The 24,679-nt window shown below is 44.1% G+C and overlaps 3 protein-coding genes across 5 annotated transcripts in view; 2 read left to right on the forward strand and 1 right to left on the reverse strand.

Moving 5' to 3' along the window:
* The window catches only part of nbeal1 (neurobeachin-like 1), a 35,004-nt gene extending 20,594 nt beyond the window's left edge, over nt 1-14,410 (forward strand). For all 3 annotated transcript variants that reach the window (XM_035150284.2, XM_035150285.2, XM_047339086.1), the window contains 31 exons: nt 941-1,099; nt 1,231-1,390; nt 1,933-2,021; nt 2,186-2,791; nt 3,182-3,357; nt 3,448-3,736; nt 3,825-4,133; nt 4,231-4,380; nt 4,464-4,621; nt 4,918-5,042; nt 5,169-5,295; nt 5,380-5,534; nt 5,627-5,760; nt 5,876-5,977; nt 6,130-6,225; nt 6,319-6,443; nt 6,538-6,678; nt 6,806-6,936; nt 7,165-7,274; nt 7,465-7,582; nt 7,782-7,879; nt 7,989-8,105; nt 8,232-8,321; nt 8,475-8,584; nt 8,701-8,873; nt 8,978-9,072; nt 9,317-9,433; nt 9,545-9,706; nt 9,916-10,064; nt 10,156-10,291; nt 11,832-14,410. In XM_035150284.2, coding sequence (XP_035006175.1) covers nt 941-1,099; nt 1,231-1,390; nt 1,933-2,021; nt 2,186-2,791; nt 3,182-3,357; nt 3,448-3,736; nt 3,825-4,133; nt 4,231-4,380; nt 4,464-4,621; nt 4,918-5,042; nt 5,169-5,295; nt 5,380-5,534; nt 5,627-5,760; nt 5,876-5,977; nt 6,130-6,225; nt 6,319-6,443; nt 6,538-6,678; nt 6,806-6,936; nt 7,165-7,274; nt 7,465-7,582; nt 7,782-7,879; nt 7,989-8,105; nt 8,232-8,321; nt 8,475-8,584; nt 8,701-8,873; nt 8,978-9,072; nt 9,317-9,433; nt 9,545-9,706; nt 9,916-10,064; nt 10,156-10,291; nt 11,832-11,936 — 4,812 coding nt within the window. In that variant the 3' untranslated portion in view covers nt 11,937-14,410. The remainder of the gene's footprint in view (nt 1-940; nt 1,100-1,230; nt 1,391-1,932; nt 2,022-2,185; nt 2,792-3,181; nt 3,358-3,447; nt 3,737-3,824; nt 4,134-4,230; nt 4,381-4,463; nt 4,622-4,917; nt 5,043-5,168; nt 5,296-5,379; nt 5,535-5,626; nt 5,761-5,875; nt 5,978-6,129; nt 6,226-6,318; nt 6,444-6,537; nt 6,679-6,805; nt 6,937-7,164; nt 7,275-7,464; nt 7,583-7,781; nt 7,880-7,988; nt 8,106-8,231; nt 8,322-8,474; nt 8,585-8,700; nt 8,874-8,977; nt 9,073-9,316; nt 9,434-9,544; nt 9,707-9,915; nt 10,065-10,155; nt 10,292-11,831) is intronic.
* An 87-nt stretch (nt 14,411-14,497) lies between these two features.
* LOC118103393 lies at nt 14,498-20,107 on the reverse strand. Its single transcript, XM_047339209.1, has 9 exons — nt 20,028-20,107; nt 18,285-18,322; nt 17,335-17,535; nt 17,158-17,226; nt 16,960-17,012; nt 16,080-16,892; nt 15,845-15,982; nt 15,096-15,207; nt 14,498-14,672 (listed from the first exon to the last, which is right to left on the reverse strand). Exons 1-9 carry the CDS (start codon nt 20,105-20,107, stop codon nt 14,599-14,601), a joined length of 1,578 nt encoding a protein of 525 aa, XP_047195165.1. The 3' UTR covers nt 14,498-14,598.
* On the forward strand, nt 19,767-24,656 carry LOC118103488 (adrenodoxin). The gene is made up of 4 exons (XM_035150492.2): nt 19,767-20,281; nt 22,444-22,568; nt 22,723-22,852; nt 23,418-24,656. Exons 1-4 carry the CDS (start codon nt 20,127-20,129, stop codon nt 23,524-23,526), a joined length of 519 nt encoding a protein of 172 aa, XP_035006383.1. The 5' UTR covers nt 19,767-20,126; the 3' UTR covers nt 23,527-24,656.
* Nucleotides 24,657-24,679: the final 23 nt, after the last annotated feature.

Raw genomic sequence — 24,679 nt, forward strand, 5'->3', positions numbered from 1 at the left:
CTTTTGTACTAAATGCTGTCGCTTAATACGATTGTCCCCAACAAGGAGCAGAAAACCCCCTACAACTGAATCCAAGTAAAACGTTCACTGTGAACAAAAGGTTTTTTCATTTTCATTCTTGCAGGGCGCCTGTCGTTCACGCCAACATCTCAGACATGTGGAGTAGGTCAAGTTATTATTTGCCAGTTGACACATATATTGTGAAACTGGTTAAATCCAACTACTTTTGCCACTGGAGGATTAATGTGAAATAAGATGACCTTTCACTACAGGATTTTCTGTTTCCGTGTGACATTTAACTTCACTGACGCCTGCACAGGAAGCCGTGAAGCCCATTTCCTGCCTGGAAGCTGTTTTGCCATCCTCTCTCTCGCTTTCTGCATTATTTTTGAAAAAACATTTCCCCCTCTGTAAGCAATATTCCTCAGAGTTTGCCTGAAACAAACCACTTTATTACTTCATAATGTTTTTCACAGAATGTGATATCTGACACTTACTTTGTGAAATCCATTTTCTCCTCTTGTCACACCTCCTCCACACCTCTCTCCCTGTTTTAGCGCTGTCTTGGTTTTCATTTTGTGTCACTTTGCATATCCTCTTACACTGCAGCACTATATATGGCAGCTTACATGACCTCTATGAAGATATGGTCAATATAATCGCATGATCCTCCTCCATTGCCAGGCATCTGCTACCTCTATTTATCCGCTCAAGTCAAACTGACTCTTCAAATGCCACCTCTAATCAATCATGTGAAAATATAACTATAAAAAAATGATGAAAACGTTAAATCTAGTTAAACAAATACATTTACCGAATTCGGTTAAACATCCGACCAACAATTTGCCTTGTCTTGTAGAGCGATCAGCACCTTCTCAAGTAATGTAGGAATCTGTTAAAACAAACCAACTTGACAGTGCTTGTGTTCTGTGTGTTGCAGCTGTGCAGCCTGCTGGAGTTGTTGCTGAGCCTTTTTCAGAGCAGTCCGGCCAGGGACCAAATCTTCCTGCTGCTCTTTGAGCCTGGGGCGGCTGACTCCTGCTACGCTCTGCTGCTGAACAGCAAACACTCAGACCGACTACGAGAGCTGGTCTTCAAGGTGGGTTACAGCCAACTACACTTGGGACACGGTTAAATACACGCTCCAGTGCTTAATCAATACCATAATGATGTTGCTTATAAGTCTGTTACTTTTTCGGAGTACAACATTTTTTCTCTGCCTCTGTTCAGCTGTTTGAGCGCATGTTGCGCTGCGATCGCGTCTATGAGAAGAACAAGCAGCGCTTGAGGCTGAGAGAGGTGGGCTACGCCGGCCTGTCGCTGCTCTTCTCCGAGCTTCACATCACTCCGACCCTGATCCGCTGTCTCCTCAACCAGGTCCTCCACACAGGTCAGCGTCTGTTTATGGAATTATTGAAGTCTTTTTTGTTAAACTAATGGTACCTTATTTTGTATAAATAATGAAGAGAGGATTTTGGGGATTAGAAGATTTTTGCAAACATGTTTCTTTGGGCTGCCAGTATTGGTCAATCTTGTGTTTCCGCTCCTGCCACGATAAATCTTCCCTTCAGTGTTTTTCAGCCTGAGTGGATGTTTAGCTTTAATCTAATTAACATGATTGCTTCTTGAACTAATGAAATCAGTTGCATGGATCCTCATTAGGCATTACACCACAGCACAATATCTCAGAAAAGCCTCAAGGGTTTTTTTTCAAATTTAGAACAAACATCCATTTCTTATGGAAGATGAACTGATTAGATTTATATGCTCATTATGACAATAAAGACTTAATTGCTTTTTTATTAAGGATGAAGGCTGAAATTTTTGTAGAGAGTCGGAAAACATGTCTGACCAATGGACCAGATGAGTTTAGTAGTGGCGATCAATACTGCACATACTGCATGTAAAGGTGTGTGTATCTAAAATCCACAGATAACATGGTGAACTACAAGGACCTGATGTCTCTGGTGCAGCTCACTCATCGGGCCGGATCCACCGTACGCCTCCTCGTCTGCAAGAGGGTGAGCAAACACCTGGACGTTAACCTGCAGAGGCACACTATTAATTATTGTGTCTTTCATTTCACTGTTAGGCCGCACAATCACTTTAATTTAATGTAGGCCACAGAAAAATGGTTCTGATATCATTTTTAATTTAGTTAAAAAATACTTTTCTTCCTCTTCAGGTTTACCAGCTGCTTCAGTCCCAACAGGATGCTGCCATCCAGATTTCAAAGCAGCAATGTTGGCAAGACACCCTCATGCGGCTGTACCTGCGGGGTGAAGGGTCCTTGCCACTGCGGAGTGCTGACACCGTCAGCACCTGCAGCCTGGACCTCAGTCGGCACAGCGGCAGCAGCATCAGCCGCCTGGAGCTGCCGTTGGAGAGGAGGACACGGGCAGGCAGCGCTAGCCGCCTGGACCGGCTGGAAGATGACCGGCTTAGCATAGGAGACACGCGTTCTGTGGACAGCCTGGAGAACGGTGACATCATATCACTGCTGGACACGCCGTCTTCCTCTGCCTCCACTGAGCCACAACTCCACGTCAAGCCCTGGGTGGTGGGAAAGTCAGGCGGCCTGACGCTGGATCTGTCCCACCTGCAGGGCTATGAGGGCGCGGAGAGTGGCAGCCAAACACCGGGGAGCATGCCCAGTACTCCGTCGCCAGTGGAGACTTCAAAGCCTTTCCCAGGAAGCTCTGTGGATCGAGAGGCATCTTCATCCCTGACTGAAGACAGCTTCCTCTTCAGTGACAACATCTCATTGGGGGAATCCTTCAACAATGCTGAGGTGAGATGAGCAATCACATGGATATGACAGACAGCTTTAGGAGTTTTGTTTGACAGGATCAGATCCTTTCCACACCCATTTCCTCTTGGAAATGTCAAACTGGGCTCAGACCTCAGGAAGTTCAGGCCAATTAAACACTAATTAGCCCCGAGGGAAAATCTAGTCTGTACCAATGTTCGGCACAGAAATAAGAAGGAGTAGACTTGAATGTTAGTGGCGTTATATTTGTCAGTGTCTTATGAATTGCCTATTATCTTTGTTATATCCTGTTGCCCACTGCTGCAGTTATACATCAGAGGAATCAATAAAGTTTAATTTAATATAATCTATTTAAATAATAATACTCTTCCTTTTCTTTTTCTGTATGTTTGGTGTGCTGCCGCCCTCTAGCGGGCTGAGGAGGAACTGTGCAACATGCTGCTGGAGATAGTGCTGTGCGTGATGTGGCGAGGTGTAGAGGGTTCCGATGATTCTGCGTGGCTGGAGCGTGGCCAGGTCTTCTCAGCTCTCACCAAACTGGGAACTGCCAATGAGCTGCTGCTGCCTGTCGACCAAATCAAACTCAGGTCAGCCCCCTGTTAGATCACACACTTAATTGTGATAGTATGGACTGAATACTTCCAGAGCATCTAATGGTCTCTCTCTTTCTTCTCTAGTCTCATGGAGCGTATGTTGGAATGGGCAGTGAGTGATAACCGCGAGGCATCAGCTGCCACGTTGCCACAACACACGGAGAACGCAGTGCGGCTGCTCCACATGGTACAAGACTTCCTGCAAGCAGAGGGCCTGGTCAATCCTGCTCTGTGGACGGAGAAGGTGTTGGAAGAGACAGTGACACTGATGGACAGCCTCATGGTGTGGTACTCCGCTGGCACCCAGTGGTTTCAGCTCTCCCAAGTTGGACTGAGATTGTTGCTGGGCTTCATGGCCCAGGAAGACCCTGAGGTGAACTATTTCATGCTGTCGAATGTGTCATTTTTTTTTGTTAAAGCAAAGCACATGCATGCAAAATAATACATTACCTGTGTCCCAGGTGAGTGCCCTGGCCACGGCGAAGCTCAATGGCGTCCTGCAGACTAAGGAGGTGTCCAGCCAGGACGAGGCCTGCTACCTGCTGGGGAAGGTGGAGAGCATCCTGCGACGCTCCATCCAGGAGCAAACAGATGACACCTACTCTTTCTTGGTTCCTCTGCTGCGAACGCTGCTTTCCAAAGTCCACCGGCTCCTCTACATGGAGCTGCACCTCCCCCAGCTTCCTGACACCAACGGAAGCCCGTCCTTCTTTGAGGACTTCCAGCTGTACTGCAACTCACCTGAGTGGCGCGTCTACCTCGACAAATATGTATGAGATATACGAGGTTTTTATGAAATGTAGTTTTATTAATTTTTATTAAAAGTATGTTGAACCTTTTGTTATTTTTACCCCCATATTTCCCCAGATTATTCCGTACATGAAGCAGTATGAAATAGAAACATTCAGCCAGGGCCATGAGACCATGGCTCTGTACTGGAAGGAGAGCTACGAGGCCTTCATGGTCAGCCTGCATAAGAGGGAGAGGGAGAGGGGCGAGAGCAAGATCCGCTTCCAGGTTAGTTGAATAAATAAATAAACCATTAATAACTGAAGCCTCTCTCATTAAGTAGGGTCAAAACTTTTTCTCTTGTCTTTCAGGAGCAATTCGTGGAGCCCTTCTCACGCCGTAGCCGTCAGGAGAACCTCCGCTACAACAGCATGCTGAAGCAGCAGCACAGCCAGTACAGCGCTAGCCTCAGGCAGTGGAAGGCAGCACGGCGGGGCCTGGTGTGCGAGAGAGGCCCCTGGGCTGAAAGGTACTGATGTGAACCTCTCTCACCAGCTGCATTTCTCATAGAGATGTTCCAATACCTGTTATATAAGCCAAAAATACCAGTGTTGGCATCGGCGAGTACATATAGCGATCCGTTACCACGTCTTTAAAGTATATTAGCTCCACCCATATAGACCATTCAATTTTCTTTTCTTGGAAATCTTCTTCTTCTGTTAGAAGTTCAAGTGTATAAATATAATTTATGCAAATATGACACATACAGATATAAATAATGGGTGGCTCTGGGAGTAATATAGGCATGTTTTGTAACTATTTCAGGCAGCAGGATGAGATGCACTGGAGGGTGTCCAGTGCTGAGAACTTCTCCCGCATGAGGTTGAAGCTGGTTCGCAGTTACAACTTTGACTCTCACCGAGAGGCCAGCGCTCTGAGAGACAACCTGGGTAAGACAACGTTCCCTCTTTCTTCGTATGAGCCTCTGTACTGCCATGTGACATTAACTGCTGCACCATATCTCCATGGCCACCTTTCAGTTTTTTATCCCCACTTGTCTGTGCTGCTTTACTCAGGTGTCCAACATCAGCGTGTAAACCCAGAGTCTCTGCTGCTGGAGGCTGTGAAGCAGGTCAAAGTCAGCGACCTGGAAGATGACATCCTGGAGCTGCCGGAGGACGACCCTGCTGCTGCTAACAACCAGTCAGTCCCCTTATACAGTAGAAGAACCTTGATCACATAACAGATACACAGATTAGACTTAACATCTGATTCCGTGTCCTGTAGGGCTGAAGCAGAGGAGGCAGGCCAGAAGGAGAAGCTGGTGCTGTGGGAGGACTGTGAGTTGGTGACAGTGGTGGACGTGGTGCCCGGCCGCCTGGAACTCACCACCCAGCACATCTACTTCTACGACAACAGCCAAGATAAGGAGAAAGAGGAAGGTGAGGGGACAGTCAGAGAGTGGGATGAGAAAATATGGAGAAAAACATCATAAAGCTTTTACCTAAACTAACAGTCTGCTTGTTTCCTGAAGGAGTGGGCCACGACTTCAAATGGCCCCTCTCTCAGATACGAGAGGTCCACCTGCGCCGATTTAATCTGCGTCGCTCTGCTCTCGAGATCTTCCTCATCGACCAGACAAACTACTTCCTCAACTTCAAGAAAGAGGTGATGAGCCACAAGCTAGATTTGTCCAAAAATATTAGTATTCTAATCTAATCTGGTTTCTTTTTTAATAGGAAACTAATGCTGTGTACAACATTGTAATTTCTTATTTAAACAGGTGAGGAACAAAGTCTACAGCCGCATGTTGCTGCTGCGATCGCTCAGTCTCTATGGAACTCGCTCACCACAGGAGCTACTCAAAGCCTCTGGACTCACACAGGTCGGGACACAATAAGTTAGAGATGTTGTTATCATTTACAGATTTTGAATAGTATCAACAGACATGTAATTTAATTAAATATATTGTGTCAAATGAGTCAATCAGCTCCATTATTAATGAGTGTAATGTAATATTTTATGTCCGTCACACAGAAATGGGTGAATCGGGAGATTTCCAACTTTGACTACTTGATGCAGCTCAACACTATTGCAGGCAGAACGTACAACAACCTGGCTCAGTACCCAGTGGTACGTTCCCCTACTGAATACACATTTTGTACGTCTCTGTTGACTTTGTGAAAGTGAGTATTTGAACTGATTTGTTTGTGGGCTTGTTTCCAGTTTCCCTGGATTCTAGCTGACTACACTTCAGAGGAGCTGGACCTGTGTGATCCTCGGGTGTTCAGGGACCTGTCGAAGCCAGTGGCCGTGCTTAACGAACGCAACGCCAAGGCTGTTAGAGAGAAGTAGGTTTCATCACTACCTCTTTCAGGTCTTATTCCGAATTATTCAAAGATGATAGACGATGGCTTAAGTTTAATTTCTGAATGTGCCCATTAGGTATGAAAGTTTCGAGGACCCAACAGGCACCATCGACAGGTTCCATTATGGCACCCACTACTCAAACGCAGCCGGGGTGATGCACTACCTCATCCGAGTGGAGCCCTTCACATCATTGCACATCCAGCTGCAGAGTGGACGGTAAGGAGGCTTGTGGACCAAACTGTCAGCAGCAATGTCTGCCCTGTGTCACTGCCACGCGTCTCTTGATAGTAATCGTAGCATACTACTACAGCATGGTCAGTCATACTTTCCTGCCTTGGTTTAGGTTTGACTGCGCAGACCGTCAGTTCCACTCCATCCCAGCGACGTGGCAGACCCTGATGGACAACCCCAATGACGTCAAGGAGCTCATCCCTGAGTTCTTCTACTTCCCAGAATTCCTAGAGAACCAAAATGGTGAGGTTGGATTAAAACCTTTGTAATCATTTCACAGATTATATAAATAATTTGAGGGTAGCTCAGAGAATGCCCTATCTCTATACTATTTGACACAGGTTTACATATAATCACGCATCCAGACATTCAGTGTATAATCAACATGCAATTTGTTTAAGTACCTAATTCAATTCTGCTTTGCTTTTATCTCTCTTTGTTTCCTTATCTTTGGTTCTTGCTGTCACCCAGGTTTTGATCTGGGTCGCCTGCAGATCTCCAAAGAACGGGTGAACCATGTCATCCTTCCCAAATGGGCCAAGTCCCCCGAGGACTTCATCTACAAGCACCGCAAAGCCCTGGTGAGGTGCAGTTCCAGTTCTACTGCTGTAGTAATACTTTGCTCAACTTTGCATTTATGCTCAACATTATATATGGAAAGGGATGGAGCCTTCTGCGTTTTTTTCTGAGTAACTCTCGATTCTGCGCCGATCTCGAATTTTTTGAAAAACTGGATGACAGCCTCAGTGTATGTGTATGTGTTTCCAACAGGAGTCAGAGTATGTATCAGCACACCTTCATGAGTGGATTGATCTGATCTTTGGCTTCAAGCAGAGGGGCCCTGCAGCGGTGGAGGCCCTCAATGTCTTCTACTACTGCACATATGAGGGTAAAAAAATCCACAACAGCTCAGCTACCATGCTGTCATGTCCCATTAGGAGTTTTCTCATATAATCTGTAATAAAAAAGTAAATATGATTAATTGCACAAGTTTTACTTCCCTAACCCTAACCCTTATTGAGACACCTAAGTTCAAACATTGTGCAGGTCAATGACCTCTGTAAATAATAAGCGTTGTGTTGCTGCAGGGGCCGTTGACCTGGACGCCATCACGGATGAAAAGGAGCGGAAGGCCGTGGAAGGCATGATCAGCAACTTTGGACAGACACCCTGCCAGTTGCTCAAGGTGCAAACAAACTATTTTACAATATAATCAAAAAGACTTGTTGAACCTGCAGTTACTTAAGGAAATGAAGTTCTGTAGCTGTGTTTGTAATTCAGATTTTGACTTTTAGGAGCCTCACCCAGTGCGTCTGCTTCAAGAGGAAGTGGAGAAGAGGAAAGCTCAACTGGACTCGTCTCCTCTCAGCTTGTTCGAGCACCTCAGTGACCTCAAGTCCTTCTTTGTCGAGGTTCGATCTCTGCTGCTCCTTTACTAATGAATGGAAATCATAGTTTCTTATTCTCAATTTTTAATGAAAACTTCCCTCTGTGATGACTCTGATTTCTATTCTCCCCCCCCCCTCCTCATGTTGCAGGGCATCAGTGATAATGTGCCGATGGTTAAGGCTGTGGTGCCAAAGAATCAGTCTCATTCCTTTATCACCCAAGGGAGTCCTGACACTATGGTAAGACTGGCGATAATGATGATAATAATAATACAACTGCAGGGTGGTAATTTTAGTTTTCTACTCTTGTAGAGTATGTAAAAGTTGGAAATTAATTTGATGGTAGAGAATTATAGCTACAGAACATTTTCATGGAGTTTCCACTGTCTCCAGGTGACGGTGAGTCAGAACTGCCTGGTTGGGACCCATGGGTGGCTGCCTTACAACAAGAATATATCCAACTACTTCACCTTCATCAAGGACCCCACAGTGTCCAACACCAAGTGAGAAGACGCACAACACTTTACAGCTCAGTGCAGCAAAACACTGTCATGCTGCTCTTGTGTCCTGATGGATCTTTCAACCTCTCCCCCCCTCTTCTTTCACCATCTCCACCTAGGACGCAGCGTTTCCTGTCAGGACCCTTCGCCCCTAGCGTAGAGGTAACAACAGGGCTGTTTGTGGTCTCCCATGATGGCAAGTTGCTCTTCAGTGGTGGACATTGGGACAACAGCCTCCGGGTGACTTCACTGGTCAAGGGCAAGACTGTGGGGCAGCACATCCGCCACATGGGTAAAGAAAAGTCTACATCTTGACTTGTGTCACCTCTAAAACAGCAGGACATTTGAAAAATTTCTTGTACATCCTGTAATATGTTTGTTTGTTCTCTTCTCCAGACATTGTGACCTGCCTGTCAACAGACCACTGTGGTATCCACCTGATCTCCGGCTCCAAGGACACAACCTGCATGGTGTGGCAGGTTCTCCAGCAGGTTAGGACACCAACGACTCACTCATAGTCAAAGACACTTAATGACATTGGTTTTTGAAAATGTTTTAGTGGTTTGTCTTTGAAAAGTCAGACCCAACTATGCAGAATCAATGACATAAAAAGCCTTTTATTAAGCCTAGTCCACCATTTTTTATTACCTACATGTGTTTTATTATGTTATTGTTTTGATGTTGTATTTTAATGTTTATCCATGTAACTACAGCCTAATAATATTCTACCTGCAGGGTGGAGCTCCTGTGGGTCTCTGCCCCAAACCAGTTCAGGTTCTGTACGGACACACAGATGAGGTGGTCAGCGTCAGTATCAGCACAGAGCTGGACATGGCTGTGTCTGGATCACGGGTAAGGACACATCATTACACATAAGATTAAAGACGGATTGCTGTCAAAAGGGAAACTGTCAAAGTGTGTGTGTTTGTTAGTAAATGTGTGCACCCACTCTTTGTGCTCCAGGACGGGACAGTGATCATCCACACGGTGCGTCGTGGTCAGTACATGCGTTGCTTACGACCGCCCTGTGAAAGCTCCCTGCCGCTCTCCATCCTCCACCTGGCCGTGTCCTGGGAGGGTCACCTGCTGGTCCACACCTGCCTCGAGGGCAAAGCTACACTTAAGGTGCATGCAAGTTTTTTTCTCCTCCCACACATATAGACATTGAATGAAAAGAGGGATATGTGAAAGGCTCCCTCATTACAGCACAATGCTTCAGTTCAAATTCTGCTTAGTTGCCAGCTGGACTAAATCTCCACCTCAAGGGAAACTGCACTGGTTGGTGGAGGCATACCACTGTAGGGTAGTAATTCTCTTTTTTTCTGTCTCCCCAGGATAAAAATGCTCTTCATCTTTACTCTGTGAATGGAAAGCACCTCTGCAGTGAGCCTCTGAAGGAGCAGGTGACTGATATGTGTGTGTCAGGGGAGTATGTTGTCCTCGGCAGTGAGCAGGGATACCTCTCCATCCGTGACCTCTACAGGTAAATTTCCAAACTTGTGTTTATCATCAGTCGAAATTTTCACCTCGTTTTGGAATGTGCTTCAGCTCTTAATTCTGTTCCTCCTGTTCAGTCTATCTCTGTGTGCGGAGCCCATTGCCATGCGGGTGCCGGTGCGTTGCGTCTCGGTCACCAAGGAGCAGAGCCAAGTCCTGGTGGGTCTGCAGGACGGCAAGCTGATAATTGTGGCCGTGGGAAAGCCAGCGGAGGTAAAGAACTCGCTGAGGAACTACATCGCTCAGAGCCTGGAGGGTTCGCCGCTCATGGCCTCCCCCCTGCTGGCCCCGCTAAGAGCCCGCTCGCCAACGCGCCTGTTGCACCAGCGCGACCAGCTGGTGTTTAGCCCCACTTGCAGCTCCCAGAAACGCTAGTCCTAGTTCCTGTTCTCTTCTAATGCTGTAGCGCTGTTATATACACATGTACACACACACACACACAGACACACACACACACACACACTTACCTCTCCTCAGGGATGGTTATCACCCACAGTCAGTCATTGGGCTTCACTGCTCTCTTACCAAACCACACACACACACACTGTTGTGTTTTTATAGTTGTGAGGGCACTCATTGACTAAATACATTCCCTTGCCCCTAACTCTGTGGTGGAGGAAGTACTCAAACATTTTACTTTAGTAAAAGTAAAAATAATTAGACAAAATGTACTCAAGTAGAAGTACCACATTCACTTTTCTACTTGAGTAAAAACAAGTAATGACTTGCTGCGGCAGGAAGTGGGGTCTAATGTCACCTGCCCACTCTGATCGGATCAGTGGACCAGTTGCCCCTTATTGATTACTTGAACATACAACGTAATTTATTTCAAATATATTGTGGAGTAGAAAGTACAGATATCTGCTGATATGTTCGGTGGAGTAATCCTTAAGTGAAGTACTGATACATAAAAAATGTACTTTGTTACATCCCACCACTGCCTTTACCCTAACCTTGACCATCACAACTAAATGTCTAACTCTAACCTAATGTCACCCTCACCCCCAAACCAAGTCTTAACCCTCCAACAACTCTTGTGAGGACCAGCCAAAATATCCTCAGCACGTCCAAATGTCCTCACAGCGACGGTTTGGAACCAAAATTGGCCCTCAAAACTCTAGAAAGACAAATACACACACACACCTTTTCACCTGAGCCACACAGATTTAACACATTCCTTCATCACACAGCTGAGCAGGCAGTCGCTACATCAACCACAACTGTGACATGAAAACTTGTTGCGTTTACCTCATTCAGTTTTTTTGTTGTTTTGTTTTTTTAATAGCATCTGTGCAATTTTCGACTTGATTTGGCCATTAACCTGGGAAACTCCCACACTGTTTACCTGAAGGGTCATTTTGTTCCATGTTTGCGTGTGCTCTCTGAACTATAACAAATATGCTGTGAAACAAACGTAACACTAATTAACGCTTCTGCAAATTCAAGCCATATTAAGAGTGTAGCTACAATCTGAATAATGCAAACTAATAATCTCGCGCCAAGTTAGTCTTGATTGTTTTGATAGTGTAAATAGTGTGTTGGTGGTGTAGATGTACGACGTTCCCCCGCTCTGAATCATTGCACCTTTTCATCTTCTCACGCAAAAGTCAATCAGGCTTTTGAGTTTTTTTGAGTCACTCATGAATCATATCCCTCCTCCCTTTTTTTCCCCTCCTCTCCTTTGACTTCATGCTTTTCTTTCTCCACTCCCTTGTCCCAATTCCTCCTCCTCCTCTTCCTCCACTCTTCTCAGATGCGTTCGGGCCAGATCACACGGAAGCTGTGGGGCTCCAGCAGGAGACTGACCCAGATCTCTTCAGGGGAGACTCTCTACAATACCCAGCACGACCACAACTGACCCATCCCAGTCCCCAATGTCCCTAAACCCTCCCCTCCACGCACATCCCACATTCCTCACCCGGTTTGTCTCCATACTTGTCACCAAACACGTTGCCTCATTCTATCCTTAGGAACCCCCTCTGTTCCTCCAGCACCTTTCCACAGTTTAAACAGGCAGTGGGAAGATGCTTTGAGGTGCTTGAGCATCAATTATCACAAAGTGTGCACATACATGTGTCTGTGCATGTAGTCCTGCGTTGGATTGACCGTACGGCGCTGGCGTTGTCGTTCAAATCCAGCAGCAGCACCAGCCTGAGCATCACCTCGCCACTACCCGTGACTTCTCTCTTCATCCCTCAGCTTCTCATTGATTTATTTACATCACACTACACAATATCGTTTCTGTTTCCTGTTGACAGAGGCACTGTAAATTCTCTAAAATCTGACAGGATCTGTCAGCTAACTGCAAGAGAGTGTGTGTGTGTGTGAGAGTGTGTGTCCGCAGTGTGTTACCATGCTCTAGATAAAGATATAGTTTCAAGTGGCCTTGTTGCATCCCCTTAGTTTGCCATTGATGCAGACAGTGCTCCTTAGGCCGAGACTTTTCATTGCCTCAAAGCTGGCACACAGCAGCCTTATGCAGTACGACAGCTCCATCACTCATAAGACCAAACTCTCTGCCTTTCCCATGGGCTTTTATACGTGTGTGTATCTGTGATTTTCATATCTTCAGGGTTTTTTTTGTGGATTTCTTTGTTATCTTGACAAATTTATGCATGTGCAACTTGGCATCTGTTCGTACACATGGTGGTCTCGGACCATTTTGAGGATAAGTAGGAGACACGGTGATGGAGATGGTCTTTTTTTTTATGTTTGGACATCGGTGACTTGTTTTGTTTAAGAAACAAACCCGCAAGAGACGGCATCTGTCTTTCGTGTTAGCACGTCTCTTAAGATATAGTTTTGTAAGATAAGACAAAAGTGAAACACTACATTCTAAAGTTTCCATGTGAAGATTTATCACAGCAGTTCTCGTGTCACACATATCCCTCCGTGCTTCATAGAATGTTTTTTAAATTACTTGAATCCGTGTTTATTTATAAGTAAAAGTAGCAGTCTTTTTTTTTTTTTAATCTCACTTTCGTCTCCTGAATATAAAGACACCGGCACATTTTAAAAACACTTCTGACTGTTCAGACACCTGGAAAAGAAGGAGAAAGAAGAAATCCTCAAGGGCTCTATGAGATGTCAGTGTTAACAGCAATATAGCTCCTTCGCCGGGTGCCTGTCGATGATTTCTTCCAGTTTTTTCCCTAAACATGTCACTCAACCAGCCCTCTGCTGTATCTCCGTCCTCCTGTAGATGAACTGGGAGAGAAATGCACCCTTACTCTCTCTCCTTTCCTTCCAACTGCTCTAACTTGTTCCGACTATTATCATTTATTTTTTTCACATCTCATTCTCCTTCCTGCTCATTGTGGGGTTTTTTTTTTATATCCGGGGCACCAAGAAGGTTTTTCTCGCCTTGTTCAGGTGGGACGTGTTGTTCTTGCGTCTTTACTCTTGTCACGTCTGAATCAAACACAAACCACAGTATGACGTGTCTATGGTTAAGAATGTGTTGATTCCTATTTTTGCACCATAATTGTGTGTGTGTGTGTGTGTGGGTGTGAGAGAGAGAGAGATAGAGAGTGTATGTGTGTGTGTGTGTGTGAGGCCATGCTACTGAGGCATGTTTATTTTTTTATATCCAAATTCTTGATTTCATCATACATGTTGATATGGTGTCTCTGATTGTGTGAGCGTCAGCAGCCCCCTGGTTGCTTTTGGCTCACTTGTGGGTTTGGCCTTGGACACAGGGTTGCTCTAATGGTTCTCTCGTCTTCTCTCTCTTTCTTTTTTTTTTATGTGATTTTGTATTTAGTCCTTATTTAAAAGTCACAGCAAAGCGTCGTGCAGAGACCAATCTGTGTCCTTCTTTACGAGATTTCTGTCTTTCATTCGTCCACGTTTGTCATTCAGACAAAAGACCACTGTTTGAGTTGTTCCACGACTGCAACAAACGGAGTGCCTTTATCCCAGTGTGATGTTAGATTAGAGTTTTTTCTTTTTCATTACCGAAGCCCGAAGCTTATTGTCCCTGTAAATCAAAAATCAAAGCAGCATTCCACAAGTTAAACCTCCACCGTTTTTCATGGGGAACCAAGAAAATAGGACTTAGAAGCAAAATCAAAAAAGTACTATTTTGTGTCTTAGCAACTCTTCTCTGTGACTGTCACCAAATGGATGTGTGTATATCTGTGATTATTTATGGATACGGTATATATATTGTACAGCATGATTTTTATTTCATCCTATTTGAAATGTACTTTTGCACTTTCCAGGTACTAAATTGTAACAAATTGTTTTAACTTGGCTCCCTAATCTGTACAAACTGCTTTGTATACACAAGTGGAAATGATTATTAAAAATTAAAGTCTTGTCTAAATTTAATATAAATGTGCAACTTAGTTCTTTACGGTATAAAACAGAATGAAGAGTGACTGCTTTGGCTGAGGTGAGGAAACAAACACACGCAGATCAAATCTTAAAGTTTTATTCAAGGAGACAAACAAGAAACAATGTTGTCTGCAAGACAGATCCAGATGTCCACACTCGTATATGCTGTGTCTTTGTGGTCTTCAGGCAGTGATTGGGTACGAGCAGATGGACGCTCTCCTCAGGTCACAGTCAGCGGCCGTCCACCAGCTCTCATCTGCAGGACAGGGTAGGGACAGATTGTGAAAGGAATGTTGGCTTGCCAGACATAACGCACATGTTCTGTAGGATATTCTTAAGATCATGTTTTAAAAAATGTAAACATCCCTGGTTACTGGTATTTAAAGTGAAGGAGATGGTCAGGATATCACAATTTTGTATCCCTGCAGTTATGTGAGCTTAACCCTTTAATAGTGCGGCTAAAAGAGTGGTTTATAACACAAGCACATACCAGTACATGTAAGACCACATCAACAAACCCCCTGATTGTATGGGATTGAACAAGGCTGCTTTTTATCACTTAAGACCTCAACTTATAGTTGCACTTTAATGACCTCTCGGCCACATACAGAGAAATGCTGCCTTCACACATTGGCCATTTGTGTGTCTGTGTTGTGTGTGGGTTAGAGTGTGGTCTTACCTATCTGGAACATCTCCAAACACACAGGTTTGTCAGTCTGAATGTTGGGGTGGCCCGGCTTCCAGTCACTGTAACCCCACTCCGACCCGTCTACCCATGATGCCTTCTGGTTCTGAGGTGGGCAACACGCATATGGTTTGTCAAAAATATGCAGACATATAACCTTGATTCACTCTTATTAAAATTTACAGGAAGCTCTCCGATCCCTCACCTAAGTAAAAGTAGCAAAGCCTCATTATACTTCTTAATACTTCCTACATTCTTGCCAAAAGGCATCAGATTTAGTCTCTTAGAATTTGTCAAATTTACAAAAATCTACAAGAATCCTACTTTAAGACCCGAAGACTATTTTCCCATTTCACTTGTTTTGCTTTCTGGTCTCACTTAGCAACAGGACAGAAACAGATGGGTGGTTTTTAAATAAAAGTTCAAAGGTCAATGTTTTACCAAGGTAAGAATAACACTATCTGTCCTGTTGATAACGTATCTGATGACACTCTCCTTGGCCTCCATTCAGTGCCACGGCAAAGGAGCAGACTGCTGGCATCATACTCAGAGAGCCATTGAATAATAATGGTGATATAAGGAAAGTCCTTCAAAATATCATGTACTATATATACTATTAATACTTATTCCATTTAAAAGATCACATCATGTATTTTGGTGTTTTCTTTGTGAGAGCCTGAAAAACATTGTCTCCTCTCTCTTTCAAAATATGGTTAATAAACTTTCAGGGTAAATGATCTTGCCTTGACGGTGCCTCCCAGCCAGGTCAACACAGGGTTTTTCTCACCACCCTCGGTCACCAGGGAAACCAGGCGAGAATGCAGATCACTGCTGGGTACAGATGCAAGCTCAGCATTTGGGGCAAGAGCTCTGCAGATGACCTGGAATAAAAGGACACAGGAAATTGGGAGAGTCAATTTGAAGAGCCACAAACGCAGACATTTAGTTATTGAGTGGTCTTGCCGTAGATTGTCTAACCTGTGCGTCCTGGAAGGTTAATGGTGTGGGGTTGAACTCATAGCAGTTTCCATTGATGACCTCTCCCTTACATTCCACTGTCTGTGTTTGGATTCTAGAGGCAGAGGGTTCAGTTCCCTGCCTGAAACCATTTGGGATAGACATGAAGGGTTCGGTTCCCTGTCTGAAACCATCTGGGATAGACATGAAGGGTTCGGTTCCCTGTCTGAAACCATCTGGGATAGACAGGAAGGGTTCGGTTCCCTGCCTGAAACCATCTGGGATAGACAGGAAGGGTTCGGTTCCCTGTCTGAAACCATCTGGGATAGACATGAAGGGTTCGGTTCCCTGTCTGAAACCATCTGGGATAGACAGGAAGGGTTCGGTTCCCTGTCTGAAACCATCTGGGATAGACAGGAAGGGTTCGGTTCCCTGCCTGAAACCATCTGGGATAGACAGGAAGGGTTCGGTTCCCTGTCTGAAACCATCTGGGATAGACTTAAGGGGTTCGGTTCCCTGTCTGAAACCATCTGGGATAGACTTAAGGGGTTTGGTTCCCTGTCTGAAACCATCTGGGATAGACTTAAGGGGTTTGGTTCCCTGTCTGAAACCATCTGGGATAGACTTAAGGGGTTTGGTTCCCTGTCTGAAACCATCTAGGATAGACATGTGAGGTTCAGTTCCCTGTCTGAAACCATCTAGGATAGACATGTGAGGTTCAGTTCCCTGTCTGAAACCATCTAGGATAGACATGTGAGGTTCAGTTCCCTGTCTGAAACCATCTGGGATAGACATGTGAGGTTCTGAAGGGTTCAGTTCCCTGTCTGAAACCATCTGGGATCGACATGTGAGGTTCAGTTCCCTGTCTGAAACCATCTGGGAGATGATTTGCAGCGTGTACCTCCACCCGCACCCAACCACCACCATTCTTCTGGGCTGGAACATCAACAGGGACTGAAAGACAGAGTGCCTCTAAATTAAAGACATTTTTTAAAGGACAGTTTATCGATTCATATTTTGCATTCGTAAAAGCTAAAGATTCTGGAGAATAAATTACATCTATCTTCCTAGAATAAATGTAACTTTAAAGTTTCCTCACTCTCATCTGTCAGCCACTGTCTTCTCTCCATCTCTCCAAACCCATTCCCAAGAGAGGGGCGGATGACAGCTAGAGGACAAAATATAGAAATGACCTAATTGCACCCGGCTAATCAATGTATTCAAATTGGTTCTTAAATGACCGTATTTGCCGCAGGGTTTCGATGATTAAACTCACCGATGTTGTCTTGCACCAGGCCAGTGTTGAGGTCAACCAGGAACCTTCTGGAGAGCTCAGTACCTTGTCTGTAGCTGTCTGGAATGGGTCGACGGATGTCAGTGTCGTGTTCGGTGCCCATTTGAAAGCCATCGGGGAGCTGGTAGGTTGAAGATGTCTTCTGCAGACCTCGAGGGACTGCGATTGGGACGGCTTGGAGGCCTGAAAGGTACCGTTCATCGTTAAATCACCCATTCACACTGAGGATCATGCAAACAACTGGTCCTGCTGATTCCCTGTCAGATGCTCACGTACAGGCAGAAAGGAAGACCTGGTGATAGTGGTTGAAGGAATCTAATACCTCCTTGCAGATTTAACAAATACTTACCTGTCATATCAATTATTAACTTTTGTTCCAGATTAATTTGTACAGCTTTTCTCTCACTGTGTAATAAATCCCTAATGGTCAAAGTTTAATTTCTGTACAGCGACTGAAGGTCAATTGCTCTGATAAAACTATTGATTATCACAATATTTCTGCTTTGGAAACAACCCATAAAGCCACAATTAATTATGATGTGAAATATCAAACAATTAGTTATTTGTAGAAATGGGAAACGATTTTGTTGCTATGTAATCTCCACAGGACAGATTAAAGAATCAAGATCTGTAATTCAAATATCAGTGTGAAGAGTGTTCAGGATAAAACAAACCATGACAATGACATCGTCTACAATAAAAAAAGAAAACTGTTGGAAAAATAATATTATTTTATTTATTTTTATTTTTTTCAAATTTAGGTTAACAATTGTGTTAATATTAGTATTTTAGTTAGTAAAGAGTTTTCTTATTTCAGTGAGCAAATTAAAGTATTCAATAAATCCAGTAACAAAATAAGATATGAACTATCAAGACGTGTTACCTTTACACTTAATGTATCACATGAACAAGGAGAGATTTAGTGATCTTACCTGACACTGCCAGGAGCAGCAGCACGGACCTGAACATCCTGTCAACAGAAGACACAGAGCAACACTGCACAGATGCAACCGATCACATTAACTTAGTTTTTCTGTCGGCTCAGTTTGTTTTGTGAATGACTTCTGTCCTGTGTTGTGTACGCTGATGTGAAGGTTGTCAGTTTGTGCGCTGCTTACCTGAGACAGAGGTGACACACACTGAGCAACTCAGACAGAAAAGGCTTCTGATTTATATGTCAACCTTTCACTTTGAACGTGATCATTCATTAATCTTTATCTCCCGCAGATGATCACTCATATTTGATGCACTTATCAGTGTTGCCTGATAAAGTCTTGAACACAGCGCTGATATAACCGGAGCTCACAAAGTGCAGGCTGTCAGTAGTTGTCCTGTGACGTAGACATATGTTGTACACATCCTGTTTTCTGGGTCTTGCAAAGATATTGAAGGTGAACGGCACTTGGTTTAATCGAGGGCGGCTCAATCAATACTTGTGAACGTGGACAGAAAGTGGAGATTACAACAGTGTGCAATGTGTAAATGTGACAGTGAAGGTCACTGATGTGTTTTGATGTTGTTGGGAGTATATATGCACTCGAGACCTAGTGACAGGGGTGGAAATAGGAATTCAGGGCCCTTGATTCCCATTTAGAAAGAAGAGTTTGTGGGCCACCTCATTTCAGCAATGTTAAAGATTTGGTTATGAAAGAGCTGATAAATTATACTAAAACTCGAATCTACCTGGTGTATGTGCAGTAATCTACGTCTTGTGGTTGTTCTTTACTCAAATAAATTGTACGTTCAAATTATTTGTGAATAATCAGTGGCAGATTTCACTGTAAAATCTAATTACATGCATATATAAGATTAAAAGTAACTCAGTCTAAGTGCTGATGGAGGTATCAAAATCAAATCAGCTGCATAAAAGAAATATAAATTATATAGAATTTAAATAGCCAGGTTATGTGTGAATTCGAAAAAAGCTGTTTCTATCTTGATTAACTCATCATGTGATGAGGTGTGGCCTGTTTTTAAACTTTATTTTAAAGTCCAAGGTTCAGTGGATTCTTTATTTTCTCTGTGATGAACTTGGCAGCAGAGAAGAGAGTGAAGGTCCAAAAAATGTTCCATCTGCCTCAATAGAAAAAAAACAATCAGTAAAACTGCTGTGATGGTTTTAAAAAAACACAAACTCTTTGGCAAAGTTACATAAACACGTTGTTAGCGACATCGAGCTAACGGTAGTTAGCCCGCAAAGAGCAGGAAGCTGGGGGGAACCACTTCAATATAAAAGTCTTGATAAAAATACCTGGTTTGAATAGCGATAAATAAATGTCCCTATATGTGAAACTGGATGAATATAAACTTATCATTAACACGTTTTAACCCCTGAGTGGTTTACCCGCGTTAAACTGCAGCACTTTGTCGGGTAAAGCTTTTATTTTCTTTCGGCCCTGACCGGAAGTGGTGCTGTTATGCTAACGGTGAAACGCTTCCTCTTGTCAGGAAGCTGCTCAGGGACGTTGACCTCACTTCTGATCACATTAACCTGAACAGAGAAGCTGCAGGTTTTTAGCTCCGCGGCCACGGCACAATGAGCTGATCGTCTGCGGGACGCACAACGAGCAGCTGCCGCGGGTGACACGTTACGTAGTGACGGTGACACGGCGACGTCCTGCAGCTAAAACGTCTAGCCTAGCCTGGCTAAGCTAACTCGGTCGGTGAAGTCAGACCTCTCCGGGACGTCTCTCCCACAGAAGTGCGGCTTTTCCTCGCTGTCAACTGGACCGTCTTGCGTGTTGCGATCCTCCATCCGCCCGTGTGTCCGAGAAATGGCTTTGGTGACGGCGATGGGGAGGCTGCTGGCTCCCGTGCGGTTAGGGGAATACTGTCGGAGGACGGCGGCGGTGGCGGCGGTGGCGGCGGTGGCTCCGGGCTCCTGGCTGACCGGGCTGAGGGGCTTCACCAGCGGCACACGGCCGCTCAGGTTAGTCACTTTCCCCGCGGAGGGAGTCGATCAATCTCGTTTTATTCGTCTCACAGGAGTTAACAAGGTGTCACATGCTCAACAAGAGTAAAACTACTCTAACTATTAACTATTAACAGGGAGAAATAAGGTAGAAAGCTCAGAGAGAGCCACACGTGACGGGTCCCTCTCCAGGACACAAGTGCAGAGAGACACCAGGAAAGTAACAGTATTCACAACTTGGATTGGAAGAAACAGTTTGTACCGATATAGAGAAGTGAGTCAATGTTTAAAGTACATGAGAAAATGTCTGATAGAGATGAAGGGAGCAGCAATGGCACATGGATCGAGGAGTTCTTGTCTGTAATGGTAGAATATGGGCTCCACCATCATGATCCAAGTCCAGGCAACGTTTGAGCTCCACAAGCCAAACTCCATTCAGAAAACAGGCAATTCAACGTGCCATATGCTGCGAGTACACATCAGGCTGAAGAACAAGGTAGGACACGAGTAAAGCCCTTCCAGCCAATCACTATATTGCTTAACTTTGCGTTAAGTACACAGAACAGGTGTAATGGAAGCACCGAGGGGAACCTTATTGATATTTCAACAGTTTGTTCTTTCCTAATGTTGATTCTCTAATGCAAACACATTGTTTGGCCAGTGGTTATAAAGCACTGAAATACAGGTTTTAATGCAAACACGGTTGCTTGAAATTTGGGTCACATTCATGAATGTAGTTTGGGCTGTGTGCCAAGTGTTGAAAAGCCACACTACTAAGTTTATTTAATTTAAATGTGTGCACTTGTAATAAATCCATATAAAGAGACCAGGCAAGGCAGTTGTATTTATAAAGTACATTTAATACACAGACAGGGACATTAAATACAATAATGAATTCAAGGTCAAAAAGGACAGCTCAAGAAAGCAAAATAAAAAGGAGTAGAAGGAAAGAGATCAAGAGGTAAAGGAAATAAACATAGAATGAAATAAAGGAATATTGGTGAGATGACACACCGATCAGGACTTTGGGCTCATGATCGTGACAGCTTGATTTGTGTTTATGCCACATAATCACAAACCTCACGTCCGTCTGCAGTGTGATAGTCTCAGAATGAGTTGCTGCAGCTGAATCCCTCCGGCTGAAGGGATACATCCATGTGTGTAGGTGCAAGGCTTTGGACCAAGGCCGGGGTTCCCCAGGGCCAAACAGCCTGTCGGATTGCGCAATGCCTGTTGACTTGCTGCTCAGGTTGAAGGTTTGGTTTGGCATGTCGGCCTTAAACCGGCTGACACCGTCCCCATGTGCTCACGTCAGGCGGTGCCCCCTGACCCTGACCCTCTAATGACAGTTTAAGGCAGTAAACGCCAAAGACTTTGCATGTATATGTTTTTTTGCTAAGCAGATTATGCAGGGTTTCCACTGATCTTTGAGTTTTCCAGGAGGTCACTGAGTTCAACGTTTGTTGCCGGGGTATTTCTGCGGTCACTTAACAGGAACAGTATGACCTGACATTTATTTTGTGGCCTTAGATAATAATTTTCTTGGTCCACGGGTGTATGTTTTTTCAGTAATGACAAAGAGTGGCAGATTGTCAGTGTTTTGGAGCATTCACATGTTTCATTGTCACAGTGTAGAGACGGTAACATATCTGGGTGAGATAGAGAGGTGTAATAAAGTCAATATATATAATATATAGCAAAAACTCAACAATACACTGCTGAAAACATGGTTATCAATATTATATATGCTCCTTTTTAAGTTCATTATAACCTGACTAAGGCAGTTTGCTTCTAATCATTCAGTCTGTCAACTAGCAGTTCTAGTTCTACATGTTTCATTAAACTGAACAGTTGTTTCTGTCTGTTGGTGTAAATTACCCACTGTCTAAAAATAAAGCTTTTATACAAAGCTGGTGGAATATGTTAATAAATAATAAGACCAGTCTCCCCAAAGACATTTTGACGTGTAGTGATCAGCTCTGACCACTAGAGGGCAGTGGATTGCGGTGAAACAGTCAGTGCTGTGTGAAAATTAACTACAAATATCTCACAACAGATTTTCAGTAGCACTGGTCCCAGTTAACCTTTTTTATTTTGTCATGTTTTAAAATGTCAATCATATTTTGTGATAAAGGAATAAACTGAGCCTTCTGTTTTTTTCTCTCATGCATGTTTCTCAGGTCAGACAACAAGGTGACGGTTAACTTCATCAACAGAGACGGGGAGAAGGTCACGGTGAAGGGTTCCCCTGGAGACTCACTGCTCGATGTCGTCATTAACGAAGACCTGGATTTTGATGGCTTTGGTATGTAAGCACACACACATGTGTATATACACATGTAAACATGTGTATATACCCCCCCCTCTTCTTTTGCAAGACAAGACATGTTTTACATTCCTATTGTGTGAATGATCTGGATCTCTCTAGAATTAAAAATGTGTGTGTTTGTGTACTGCAGGAGCGTGTGAGGGAACGCTGGCGTGCTCTACGTGCCATCTAATATTTGACGAGGATGTTTACAAGAACCTGGGGCCTGTAACAGACGAGGAGCTGGACATGCTCGACTTAGCGTACGGCCTGTCTGACACGTAAGCAAACACAAAGACACAGGCGCACACATACGAATGTGTGAGTTTTTACACAACCAACAAACATGTTTGCTTCAGGCAGTGCATGTCCCTCTCTCATTAGTGTTGTTTGCATACAACAGCAACAAGGTGTTTCAGCAGGATTTGTGGGAGACGCGCTCACTTAAGGTTTTAACTCAGAGGTTTTCAGTCCTTTGAAAATATATGTAAACCTGCTAAAAACTATAGCTATAAATAAGGTAAATAAAGAGTAGAGCTTTAATTAATGGACGATTTGATTTATTAAGAAACTGTAATGAGTCAAAGGTTGTCAGCTGAATAGGTGGCCCTTCATATGTGGCACAGGATGCATTTGCGTCAACACAGCGAAAAGAACGTGACCAAACTTAGTGCTGGCCACTTATGATTGGATCACTCAGGACCGGTGTTAATACACAGAGTAAAAGTGTTGCAGACAAAACCAATCTTATCATTTCCAAACCAGCATATGAGTTTTAAACTTTAACGTAAAAGTGACCGGCTGCCAGTGTGGACGCTCGGATGTAACTCCTCATTTCCTCTTCAGATCTCGTCTGGGCTGTCAGATCTGCCTGACGAAGTCTCTGGAGGGAATGGTGGCCAGGGTCCCAGAGAGCGTAGCCGACATCCGACAAAGCAAAGACGGGTCTGGTTAACCGCGGAGCCGCTGCTGTGGAACAAGGGTGTAGACCGTGTGGTTGTGTCCGGTCAGAACTGAGTGTACGACATGCGCGCGCACACACGATGGTAGGTGTTAATCTGCCAGTACTGCTACTGCTGTACTTGGACAAATGCCACGGCACTGCATTTATTTTTAAACCTCCCAACTCACAAGAAATCCACAGACAACTTTTAATAACTAGTAAGCATGAGTACAGGACTTGGACTCAACAAAATTATTTTTATAGGACGTAAAAGTGCCCCCTTCGGTTTACTGCACAGTGTCTGTTCGACATAAACCGTTTATAAAGATGGACGATGCTTCTCTACTTCTTTCCACTATCCAGAAATGAAGCCAGAATATCGTGAGTACGGGCGCTGCCTTCTTGCACATCTGGGGACAGAGTCTGTGCTGTAGCAACCAGAGAATGGATTTATACTATTTTGAGATGCTTTGGCTTCACTTTTGGGGAGATGTCATGTTGTCCATCTTTATATACAGTCTGTGGATAGAACACTGCTGCTGTATTGTGATGAATAACATCGATATTTAAGAGGTATAAGCTCTAAACTTAGGTAAACCCATCACATCACCTCATTGTAAACTGCCTATTCATCATCTTGTCAAAAACAACATTTATTTGTTGCTATGGATGTAGTGGACGGCAGTGTGTGATGTTGGACTCGCGCTGTCGTCCGCCGCTGTTCTTCTGTTATCTAGCAAAGTGTCTTTTTCTCGTTACTGCGACGTAGTTTCCACGTCGAGTCGCAGAGAACAAGTTTCTTACATCCAAACATTTGAAGATCAGACCCGTCTCTTTCTGTGTGAATCCAGTCGTATCCACTGAACAAGCTGAGTGACGTGTGTGTGTGTGTGTGAGCCAATAACAGTTCTCGATGCCTTAAAGATTGTGCTGATACTGACACCCCCTTGGCCCACCCCTCTCCAAAACAACATATTTTATTATATATATATATATATATATAGATGTACTCCTGCCATTGTTGGTTTGATTAAATCTGTCATGTAACCATATAACTTCAACATGTGATTGTACATAACTAGAACACAAACACATCTGTGCATAGAGTGAAAAATAATGTAATAAAAAGTCACCTTTCTAAAGACGTGTTGAGCTGTCACTTTGT

Source organism: Hippoglossus stenolepis, chromosome 24 (assembly GCF_022539355.2).
Source record: "Hippoglossus stenolepis isolate QCI-W04-F060 chromosome 24, HSTE1.2, whole genome shotgun sequence".
Lineage (NCBI taxonomy): Eukaryota > Metazoa > Chordata > Actinopteri > Pleuronectiformes > Pleuronectidae > Hippoglossus > Hippoglossus stenolepis.

Excerpts from the sequence above, each read along its gene's own strand:
- LOC118103393 (XM_047339209.1), bottom strand. The coding sequence starts at position 20,107 with ATGGAGGATCGCAACACGCAAGACGGTCCAGTTGACAGCGAGGAAAAG. Across the intron at positions 18,323-20,027 it reads GGGAGAGACGTCCCGGAGAG|GATGTTCAGGTCCGTGCTGC; the intron begins GTCTGACTTCAC and ends TTCTGTTGACAG. Across the intron at positions 17,227-17,334 it reads CCTGGTGCAAGACAACATCG|CTGTCATCCGCCCCTCTCTT; the intron begins GTGAGTTTAATC and ends TTTGTCCTCTAG.
- LOC118103488 (XM_035150492.2), top strand. The coding sequence starts at position 20,127 with ATGGCTTTGGTGACGGCGATGGGGAGGCTGCTGGCTCCCGTGCGGTTA. Across the intron at positions 22,569-22,722 it reads CCTGGATTTTGATGGCTTTG|GAGCGTGTGAGGGAACGCTG; the intron begins GTATGTAAGCAC and ends TGTGTACTGCAG. Across the intron at positions 22,853-23,417 it reads GCGTACGGCCTGTCTGACAC|ATCTCGTCTGGGCTGTCAGA; the intron begins GTAAGCAAACAC and ends TTTCCTCTTCAG.